The sequence below is a fragment of the Xiphophorus hellerii genome, chromosome 23 (assembly GCF_003331165.1).
Source record: "Xiphophorus hellerii strain 12219 chromosome 23, Xiphophorus_hellerii-4.1, whole genome shotgun sequence".
NCBI lineage: Eukaryota > Metazoa > Chordata > Actinopteri > Cyprinodontiformes > Poeciliidae > Xiphophorus > Xiphophorus hellerii.
The window spans coordinates 25,195,096-25,206,578 of record NC_045694.1 but is presented as its reverse complement, the minus strand read 5'-3'; the positions used below and the strand labels follow the sequence as shown (position 1 = coordinate 25,206,578).

General features: G+C 42.4%; 1 protein-coding gene across 2 annotated transcripts; it reads right to left on the bottom strand.

Moving 5' to 3' along the window:
* Positions 1-121: 121 nt before the first annotated feature.
* hdx (highly divergent homeobox) lies at positions 122-9,628 on the bottom strand. 2 transcript variants are annotated; one of them, XM_032554188.1, is made up of 11 exons: positions 9,501-9,628; positions 8,057-8,218; positions 7,241-7,387; positions 5,894-7,063; positions 5,758-5,814; positions 3,520-3,666; positions 1,867-2,065; positions 1,683-1,762; positions 944-1,039; positions 690-812; positions 122-606 (listed from the first exon to the last, which is right to left on the bottom strand). In XM_032554188.1, the coding sequence occupies exons 2-11, from the start codon at positions 8,120-8,122 to the stop codon at positions 376-378; spliced, it is 2,316 nt and encodes a 771-aa protein (XP_032410079.1). In that variant the 5' UTR covers positions 8,123-8,218; positions 9,501-9,628; the 3' UTR covers positions 122-375. The 2 variants fall into 2 exon arrangements, with proteins under 2 accessions (XP_032410079.1, XP_032410080.1); XM_032554189.1 differs by having other exon boundaries at positions 944-1,036.
* Between the last annotated feature and the right edge of the window lie 1,855 nt (positions 9,629-11,483).

The window sequence follows — 11,483 nt, the reverse complement described above, 5'->3', positions numbered from 1 at the left end:
ATTGAACTAGTAATCTACAAAAAAATAAATAAATAATAATAATAATAAAAATAAATTCTAACAAAAGGTTAATATCACTGATATTGTTTCCGGGTTGACATAAGAAAAGAGGGCCAACACATTTAGGTTAGAGGTCATTTATTGTTCTCTCCAGACTGGGCCAGAGCAAGGCGAATGATATGCAGTTAAAAAAATAAAATAAAATACAAATAAAAAAGGCATCTTTCAGCCCAACAGTCATAGTGAAGCATCAGCCCACAGGCACTGTGCATGGAGTTTACCACTAGCCGTCAGACTACGCCCGCCTCTCTCTCTGTCTCTGGGGTACAACCTGTCTCTGAGTGGAGTGCTAACCGTTAGTACGAGTGCAGAGAGTCACTTCAGTTCTGTCCCTTCTTCGTGCGGCGGCTCCTCTGATGCAGAGGGCTCGGTGACTTCGGTGGCCGAGCGGTCTTGGTTTGCGTCGACCGGCGGGAGTTTTTCACCAGCCTGAGCCGAGCCATCCGCCCGGGTTCTGTGGTCGGGCGTCGGATCCGTCTGGGCGTTTCTCTCCGCCGTCGCGTCCCAGTCCTGGTCTGAAGTCTGAGGTAGACTGGCCAAAAGTTCCTAAGCACACATCCATCAGGCGTCAGGTTGGAAATGTCGAACGGATTTAGTTACTTTTCGAAGTTGAACATTTCGAAATGCACCTTCTGTCTCTCCAGGTCGTTGTCCCTCACAGCGCTGAGCAGGCTCTCTGTGAAGTTAGCGAGCTCCTGATATTTCTGTTTTTGGTTCTCTAGCTCGTTCTCTAGGAACTGCACTTCCTCGTGCTGAAAAAGAAGAAGGGTTCCATAAACGAACAGATAATATTACAGTTCTTTTAAATCAGTTTTTTTTTTTTTTTATTGAACCACACAAACATGCAGAGCCTCTCGTTCGGTCGGTGTGAGACTGTTTTCACCTTAAATTCCAGCAGGTTCTGCATTTGCTCGAGGTCTGACACCATCAAGTCGCCATCTTCATCAGCTTCTTCATCCTCATCGATTACTTCGATCTTCTGCCAAACACACAGATCGGATAAATTGACCCTTCACAGAAGACGTACCTGTGCATGTTTGACCAAACTTATGAAGCTATTGGTGTGCAATACTGGTACAGATTTATCAAGTAAATTTGTAACTCAGTACATTTATGTCTGTGTTTAAAAGAAACACTTTAAGTCAATTCGGCTCTGGTTTTCTGTGTCAGATTGGTCATGTGTTAGAGTGGCTTAAACAAAGTCCAGCAGAGACTCTGTTGAGACCTGAAAACTTTATGCTTACAGACATACTCTGTAAGCGTCAATCGGAGCTCGTGTTTGTTTTGCGAAGAAGAACGGCCAACGGTTCAGCAGATGTGCTTTTTCTGACTTAAAAACAATGTGAAAACTCTAATGTATCCTCTTCTCCGCTTGTGTTGATTGGTCCCATGCAGTCTCAATAAAGAACACCGAAGTTTGTGATTGTGACGTAATAAAACGTGAAAAAGTTTGAGGAGAGTGAATATCTGCTGAGGCACTGATGCTTTGGTCGTTCAATCTCATGTAAAGTTTTGTGTTTCGACCAATCCAATAAAATGTGCGATTACTCCCCCATCCCACGTTCTTTGGTAAAGTGCAAACTGCAACTTTCTACTTCAGTGTCAGGTGACTGATGAAGTACCACATTATTGGCCAGCGGAGCAGCAGTGGATGTGTAACTTTCATCGTCTCCGTCTCTGTTGTGTGAATCGACAGTCCCGTCTGTGTTTGAGAACACAAAGCGAAATTTAAGGAGTTTGTACAAAAAAAAAATAAAAAAATAAAACCCACGAGTTCATGCGTGCAAATGAGCCAGCAGGCCCCACCTTCAGACATGCAGACCGAGCCGCCGTCGGTCAGGTCATCCGGGAGTTCGGGTGTTCTGAGGTGATCCTCGTCGGGGCTGGCGGCCGCCGGGGACTGGCTTCCTGGAGACGGGTTGGTGAACACGGCGGGCCCGCCTTTAGGGGGCGGGATTTCGATCCCCATCAGGCGGTACTTCCTCCGTCTGTTGCTGATCCACGTCTGCATGAAGAGATTTACGCAGGAGGCGACATGTAGACAGAAACGACTGAAGGAATGTTCAGACCAATAAATATAGAAAAAAAAAAACGTTATCCGGTCAAAAAAAAAAAACGGCTGAGAGGGAAGTTGAGGTTCCTCCAAATTTGTACCAGAATCTGGCTTTCAGAATTTAGCCTGTTTCAAAAATGTAAACAAAACAGTTCAGTCGTGAAAAGAAGAAAGGAAATAAGGGGGGAAAGAAAACCCCAAAAAAAGTATGGGAGAAAGACAGAAAGAAAAACAAACAAAAAACAGAAGGAAAGCAAGAAAGAGGAAGATAAAAACAAAAATGAAAGAAAGAAACAATAGAGGAAAGAAAAAGAACCAAAGAGGTAAAAATGAAGGGATAAGAAAGGAACGAAAACAGAAAAGAATAGAGGACAGAAACAAGGGAGGGAAGAAAGAAGAATCACAAAAAAGTAAAATGGATGAAGGAAAGAAACAATAAAAGGAAAGAATAGATGAAAGAAGAAACAAACAAAACAGAGAAAAATGAAGTAAAGAAACATCGAAAGAAAAAGAGAAGCAAACACTGAAGTAAAAGAAAAAAAGGATGGAATAGAGGAAAGAAACAGAGAACAAAAATACTGAAAATGGAGGAAAGAAACAAAACAAAACACAAAAGAGACAGAAAGAAAGTCTTTCCCCACAGTCCATTTCCTTTTTCCAACTGACCCAAATCTGAACACAACTTAAAGTAAACGTCAAACCTTTGACTGCACAGGAACTTTGCTAACTGTCCTCCTCTCACATCGATTAGAATCGTTTCAACCATCCCAACCAGAAAAGTTACTAAATGCTCAGACTTCCTGTTCTCCCTGAAGACCATTTTTCCTTTCTGGCACCAAACATCCTTGTGAGTGAGAAGGCACAGGGCTGAAAGTGTGTGTGTGTGTGTGCGTGTGGGTGTGTGCATGTCTGAACCAATCCAGACTGACTATCTTTAGCCTAAAAGCATTCCTACATTGGCCCCGATATATATCACTGCATGACTTTTAAACAACTTTGTGTAAACAAGTTAAAAACGTTTGTGACCCAGAAAAGCTGCTTGTCCCAATTTTGTGATGGCGCTCAGGAGAATCCACAGACGTCCCTCTGGTTCCGCCTGGTACATTCACATTCATCTCTAGCTGGACTTTAGAGCCAAAGCTAAATAAAAAAACAACAACAGTGAAATCAGTTGTGTGGAATCAGTTCATGTCTGAAATGTGTTTCCGATACGACGCAGCTCGGCCTTCTCTGACTCCGGGCGACCGTTTCCGGTACAGACACAGCTGGAGGGGAAAGTCGCGAGAGGAATGACTGACCACCATGTTGACGCCTCACATCCAAACTAACGGTGCAGACGGTCAGGAATCCCCGGAGCTGAAACGTACGCAGCTCTTCAAGGCTAACCCTTCGACGAAGAGCTTTACCTTGACGATTTCAGTGTCTACGTTGAGCTGGTTGGCTGCGGCGGCGATCTTCTCTCTGCACACCGAGCCCAGACTGGTCATGCCTCGGTCCCAGTAGCGCTTCAGCTGGACGAGGTCGCCGTCGCTGAACTGGGTCCGATCCTGCAGCTGCGGGGGCGACAAGCAGACGGGAATCGGACCGGTAAAGGGGTTCTGGTGCAGCTTTGAAAGGTCTAGAAAAAGTATTGAAATTGTTGTAGTGGTATAGTGTGGGGAAAAATATAATTAAACAAGGAGAAATGTTTGGATTTCAAGATTCTGGGGGGTCTTACAGTTCCCAAAAGGAGCTAAATGTTATAACGCTCAATAAATGAAGTGGATTTTTACATTTATTTATATTTAAAAGGCATACGAGTATTCTACTTAATTTTAGCATTTGAGTCATCAATCGTTTGGTTTTTGACTTGCAGACATGAATGCAGTCTTTCAAAATTAAAATAGAATTGCCTTACAAGACTTCTCTAAGGTATAGTTCTTATTCTAGTCATGGTTAAAACATCAAACAAAAGGTAGAAACTTTAATATTTGTTTTACATTTCTCAATAAAATAAAGCTACCAATGTGTTTTAACATATCCGCTTTAGTCCTTTCAACTCTAAGAGGTATGGATTTTGAGAAAGTGCTAATTAATTGAAGTTCAGATTGCAGTAAAATTTAAAAAAGCCATAATGGCCAAATAGCACAATAAAAATGACAGGCGTTTTCCAGTAATGTCCAATTTTACAAATTGTGGAATCTACAGATAATAATGCTGCGACACAGTTAGTATTTAAGTAGTTCAATGCCAATATTTTGCACTCAAATGTCCAGAAGGTAATAAAAAAACTTTAAGAAAATTGAAAATACAGTTTTGAAAAATTACAATATATTTGGACATTCATTTTAATTCCATTCAAAAATACTTTATGGATTCCAGAGGGAAATTAAATGTTGACTCATTTTATTCAAGGTTCTTTAAAAAAAAAAGAGTTGTTGTAGATGCTGATGGCTCTCCTGTTGCAGTCTGTATTACAACTAATCTGAGGAAGCTTCTGACTAAAGACACTTATCTAAAGTTCTTCAGTAAATGTTAACATTTGTAGAAAACCTTCTTTCTCACACGAGGGAACAAAATAAGAAAACCCAGTTGAATGGCCTCAAAATGGTGTCTACATATTATAATACAAACAAAAGTACTTTTTACTCCCCTTTAACCATCTAATTTCCTTAAAACTTAAAAAAAAAAAAACAAAAACAAACATTTTTAGACACTTCAGTAGCCACTCCTCAGTAAATGTTTGAACTTCTAAAACAAAAGATGAAAAATTGCAATGCCTGTAGCGCTCAGGTGTCACCTAAGTGCAAGAGAAATGACCCGATTGTTCTGATAAAAGCAAGCATTGCTGCCCACTACTGCAGGAAGGCAGGAAGGCTTAAAGCGATGTACAATCTGGGTTCCACAGCGGAGAAAATAATAAATAAAAAAATAAGGACCATCTGCTGGAAGAGGTCAGACTGAGGGAGCCTCTTTCCGCTCTCTACAGTAAGAACATAAAGACTGAACACGTTTGATTTATTAGAAAACGGTTGCAAAACGAAGGCCTCCTCTCTCTAAAAACAATACGGCCGACAGATTCGGGGCTTCCAAAGTTGCATCTGAACAAACCACAAGATATTCGGAGTAACGTCCTGTGGAAAGATGAGACTGAAATGGAGGAATGTGGCAACAACCCACGGCGTCAGATGTGGCTGCTTTTTATAAACTGAGCCACCGTCTAAAAACATGAGGTAAAACCGTTCTAGTGGTCAAGTTAGTAAAAAAAAAAAAAAAAAAGAGATTATTTCAAGAAAGTTGTTCCAATAGCTGTTTTTGTATAATTTTTTTTTCACTTTTTGTCGCATTACTGTCAGGAATTTTAATTGAGAGGCCAACATAGAGCTGTGCAGATGGTTTTCGAAATGTTTTACAGAGGGAAAAACAAAACACACCATCCCCATGGAAACATGGTGGTCAGAAAATATTGGAAAATGAATTGGGCAAAACACAAGACAGTCCTGGAAGAAAATATGTCACAATCGCAGCTTGATGTAATGACATCATTTTCATCAGAAGTTGCACCTTTTTAAAGCATAGTAAAGATTGATTTATCTATTTTTGTTATGGCACAGACCGTAAACCTTTGTTTAGGAACTCTCTAGTAGTTGATCACAAATACTTACTGTTCTCTTTCTGGAGCTGTTGATTACCCAGGGGGCAGCAGACACACCGAGTGAGGGCTGTGTTTAAAAGACACAAGTTAATCGCATTAAATCCCTTTGAGGAGTAACGATACCCAAAACAGAAACCTGTCCTTACCTGTGAGCTGGGTTCGCCTGGAAGTGAGGTCTGTACTGTGAGGGAGTAGCTGCCCTGAAGTGCCGCGTTGCCGGGATGCGCCGCTGGTCTGGAGCCCGTGGTGGGAGGAGTGCGGTTCCCCTTGGCGACGGACGCTTCGCCTCCCGTCGGCTGCTCCCTGTGGATGTGCGTCTGGGCGGCCATGTTGGCCAACTCCTCCTCCCTCAGCCACTCGTCCTCTTCGTTTCCCGTTTCCATGGCAATGGAGAAGTTGTGACCGGCGTCCAGAGGGTGAGGCGTTGGCCTGTAGGTCTCCTGGCTTCTTGGAGCGGACGCTTGGCCGGGCCTCGGGCGCTCTCTGTCGCCCTTCTCTGACAGGGTGAAGACTTGCTGAATGCGAGGCGTTTGTTCGGAAGAGGGCCCCGCGTTCTGGGCCGGGAGGGAGGCTCGAGGCTTTTGCGGCGCAGGCGGTTGAGGTTGGGGGTTGGAGTGAGGTCTGGGCTGAAGCTGAGATTGGGATTGTGAAGACGACGACCAAGGGCGAGTTTGCACGGTACCGTATTGTCTAGTCCAGCTGTGGGGTACCAGCCCTGCGCCGGCACTTATCCCCCCATCCCCAACGGATAAAGTGCCCTTCCTGATTGCAGTGTAGACTAAAGAACCTGAGGCAGACGTCAGGGGTGGGAGCGTGGGAGAGGGGGTCAGTAACTTGGAGTGGATGGGTGAGGACGTGGAAGTGCTCCTGCTCTGCAGAGCTTGGTTGATCAGAGACGAAGACGTGCGGATGGAGATCTCGGAGTCCGACTGAGACTGGGGGGCTTGAGGTCTCGGTCGAGAGCGGGGTACGGGGTTCAGAGAGTAAATCCCAGTCAGTATTACGTCGTTGTTGTTGTTGTTGCTTCCGCTGCTGAGGGGTGAGGATGACGACGGAGAGGAAGACGCCGAAGAGAGAGCGGGGAAAGACGAGGATGGAGGGAGGAGGTGTATGCGGTTCTGGATGTTTCGGGCAGCGGCTATGTCAGCAGGAAGCAGCGCCCCCGTCGCTAGGCTGTGATTGGACAGCACGCTTCCAGCCAGGGCGGGACCGGAGAGCAACCCTCCAGCTATTCCGTGACTCGACAAGGGATGAGACGCGCTTCCGTTCTGCTCGACCTTGGAGGCCAGTTTTCGTCGTTTGTTGCCAACCCATGTCTGCAGGAAAGAAAATGTAGGGTCCGTTCAGGAACCCGATCCAGCAAGGAATCGGCACAAGACTTTACCGAAGGTTATCAGCAAAACACACATACTCTACAAACTAGACTCGTTTCCTACAAAGCAAGCGGTCTTGCTTCATTCCCGCTTTTTCACAAGGAATTTTTACCGGCTTACCCGGACAACGCTGAAGTCCAACTTGGCCTCTTGAGCACACTGCAGAATCAACTGGAAGCAGGCCTTGCTCTGGTTGGTCATCCCGTTCTCATAGTAGCGTTCCAGGATCCTCTGCTGCTCAGCCGTGAATACAGACCGAAGGTTCATCTGACAGACAAGCAGAAGGAGGGAAACCCCTCAGATCACCACAAACCGGCCGCTGATCAACTTCGTCAATAGCATCTTTTTCACAAAGGTTTATATAAGGGGATAAAGGAACTATCCGGCCTTTATAGGAGGGTGGCAAGAATCTTCTGCTATGACAGTTACTTTATTTCTAAGCACTGGGGAATACTTTGCTATCGTTAATAGTGACCGCCTAAATAATGCTATTATTTCAAGTTCAACAGATATTTACCAAAATATTTGCAGTAGCAATTGTAGTGAAAATGGAAAGTATTGACTCAGTGGAGGTGTGTGTTGCACTTCTTTGTGAAAAGTTAAAATGGAAACAATATATCTTTTTCCTTTTATTTAGTTTCTGTTGGATTTTTACCCAAATTTATTTCTGTCAGATTAGATAGAAAGCATCTGAGATCCCCAGTTTTTAAGTCTTGTGATAGATTTTCAATTGGACTCAGATAAGGACTTTGACTGGGCCACAAGTCAATATGCTTAGATCATTCCATCAAAGCTCCAGCTTGCTGTCCTGATCCTTTATCAGTCTAACTATATTGTATATTAATTTCCCCCCAGAGATGAAGTACTGTATTAGTGATGTCACAGCAACAAAAACTAAACATCTTTTTTATGCATATTTAGCGTTGACATACTCACAGTCTGCAGGCCACGCCTCTGTGGCCACGCATCCATATCACTACTACAGGGGAACGAGGCAGCCATGCAGATCACAGCACCACCTCCATTTTTCTAGATCTCCGCTGTCGACTCTGAAGTCATCATGCCGAACTGTGCCTCCCACACCTCTGTGGAAAATGGCTAAGGAGGAAAGCAAAGCGGACGTAATCTTTATTCCAAGTGAAAAAGAAATAGCATGTACAGTATGTAGCGGGCCGTTGAAAGTGATGAGCTAGTCTACTCTTAGCTTCCACTATCTTATTTGTGTGTGGAAATCCTCAAAGATCAGCACTGAAATAGGAGAAATTAATGGAGTTTTTCCCTTTTTCTTTTTTTGCAAAGTTAATAATTGCTATTACTATTCATGTATGAAACCATTTCATTGGATTGTATTACTTATTTTTACCACATACTTTACACTTGCTATTACCCGTAAAGAGTTATATTTGATTGTTTACTGTAATTACAATGTAACGTTTTAATTGAATTAGTTGCTGTTTGTGTTTTGAACTACAAAAAACGCTGGATTACTTTGCATATTAATTTAAAGTTCTTAAACGCTCTGATCAATCAATCAATCAAAAAAAAAAAAAGTATTAATTTATCAAGTAAAATGTATTTCATATGGTTGTTCTGTGCAACAATAATTGTGCCACCGGTGTTTTTTTTAAAATCATTATTATCATGGTGTTATTGCTTTTCCGCTCTGAACAAATGAAATAATATTTATACATTTTCTCGATGCGAGATTATGCTTCCCTATATTCCCTATCTATTTCCACATTTATAACTTTTTCATGAAGCCTTAATGTCTGTACGGTAAAAAAGAAACATAGCTTTAAGTAGCCCGACCTATTAAGTATAAAGTATGAAGTATAACCCATTCGGAAACGCAGGGAGCTGGAAGACAACAGTGGCCCAGTTTTAAGGAGGGTTTGATAAACAGCAAGTCCAATACGGGAATGTTGTGCGACCAATAAGCACACAGCAGGTTTATTTTGGCAGACGGACTGCGCATGGCTACAGTCAATATGGAATCTCTGCGGTGAGAATTAGCAAACAAATAGTGGGCACGTCAAACGAGTCCGCCGTCCACGCGTCAGCCAGAGGCTTTAAAAACACACTAACCACACAGGAAGCGCGTGACTAAACTCCACGACCGGGACCTAGAAAGTAAACAAACCGGGTAAGAGCCGCGGCGGCCACGCAGGCCCAAAGCCGCCATGCACGAGCCAGCCCACGCTAAGCTAGCGTTAGCATAGCTTCCCCCAATGGATAGCCGCAGCTAAAGTTTTCCTTCAAATCTATGATTTCCCGATCCCGGAGAGCTTCGTTTCGCTGTCCCCGGCTCTGGGCGGGTTCAAAACAACAGCAGCTCTTTGCCGTGGGCTTCCCTTAAAAGTGAAATCACTTTCTTTCATACCATTTTTGATGTCAAAATCAGACGGACGCTCCAAATCAGCAGATTTCTTCCCCGGTCCCCCTTTTTGCTAGACAATGAAATCAGAATGTCCCGATCATCAATTCTAATCATGATTGTGACGTGTGCGCAGACAGGAGCCAATGAGCGCTCGAAATCAAGGCTGTGACAGCCGGGGAGGGCTGAAAACTGAGCCCCGTGGCCCCGCCCACCGTTGACTTTTTCCTGCGGGTTGCTGGAGGGGGAGGTCACGCAGTACGGAAGCAGGCGGTGGGAAATGGCCTGTTTCCCCCTCACAGTGGGATTTGTTGAAGTGATGCAGCACATTAGTGTTATTTTGGATAGGGAGAGTATATTCCCAGCTGGAGCAGCAGAATGGAGATGCTCTGCATGTCCTAAATGCAAATGTGTAAAGATGCATGTCATTAAACCATAATTATATATATATATTTTTTTATTTTTTTACATATACATGCAATCATATTATACCCATATTTAGCCTGGTACAGTCTGCCTTTTACCACAAACGTCATTTTTCTTATGTTTAGTTTCCAATGTTGAGAGGTTCTGACTCCAAATATTCAGTTTCAGCAACATAAATGATTTGTAGCTTGTACTTAATAATGATAATAATAAAAAACATGCCGACTGATTTTTTTTTTTTTTTTTGTCAGAGTCATGGAGGTGATGGTACACGGCAAATTGTGAAGTGTATATGTTACACTTTAAGAGTAAAGTTTACACCAAACTCGGTGATCATTTGGGTCCAAATGCCCAGTATTGAAAGAACACTGGACATTGGATTTAAAAAAATAACACCAGAACAGTCTGCAATTCTAACTCTTTGAGCGTATAAATGAACTCTTTTACCGATACCATTTGACTCTTTCAAGACTAACAGAGCATAAAAATAAACTCTGTCAGTGTCTAAACTATATCACATGGAGTACAATGTACCATGGAAAAGAGAGTTTATCCATCACCAAAACAGAGTTAATTCTAGCTTTAAAGAGTTGATTTTTGACACTTGTATCATTGTGTGCTATAGCTCTAAATGCTCTCGAATTACTACTTAACTACAGTGTAAAAAAACCCTACTCTGCATAGTCAAACTCTGAAAAAGCAACACTTTAGAATTTGCTGTGTATTGTATTTACATTCAGAAGAAGGAAAACACGGTGTCAAAATGATTTCTGGAGTCTATTTTTATCCGTATCTTCTCAATTTTATGTTTCAAGATGCACAGAAGTTGGGTTGGCGACATACATTGTGAAAAAGTGTGATTTTTTTTTTTATACCATCGCAACAAACATGGGCCGAAACAAGATTGTCAGAGTATGATTTTATCCGTGTTATCATTGCACTTAAATATACATTCTATATATTTTTTACACACATAAAATATGTACAATCTGTGTTGTCTCAACAGACAAAGAAACAAATAAGAACATACTTTAATATTAAACAATTTTAAAAAAATTATTTAAAGCTTTAGGTGAAGGTTCTCTGGTCAGACGATGCTGAAATTGATGTTACTCAACTTTTAGATCTGCACGCTAAACCATTCTCTTGTTTCAGAACGGCCCAGTCAAAGTCCAAACCTAAATCCAAGGGAGACACTGTGAGAAGTCTTGAAAATTGCAACTCACAGACGCTTTTTTAAAATTATTTTATTTTTGTCCAATCTGATTCCATTAAAGTTTGTGGTAGTAATGTGACAACATGGGGGCTGGGGGAAAGTAGAAGATGTCAAATAAAAAAAATAAAAAAATTAAAGCTATGTCCATCCATCCATCCATTTTCTCTGTACACCCTTGTCCCCAGTGGGGTCATGAGGGGTGCTGGTGCCTATCTCCAGAGGTGGGGTTCACCCTGGACAGGTCGCCAGTGTGTCGCATAAAAGCTACGTCTGTAACCATTTATTAAAAGTATTCAACACAAGAACTTCTATTTTACATAAATTCATATAATTAATTCACATAATTA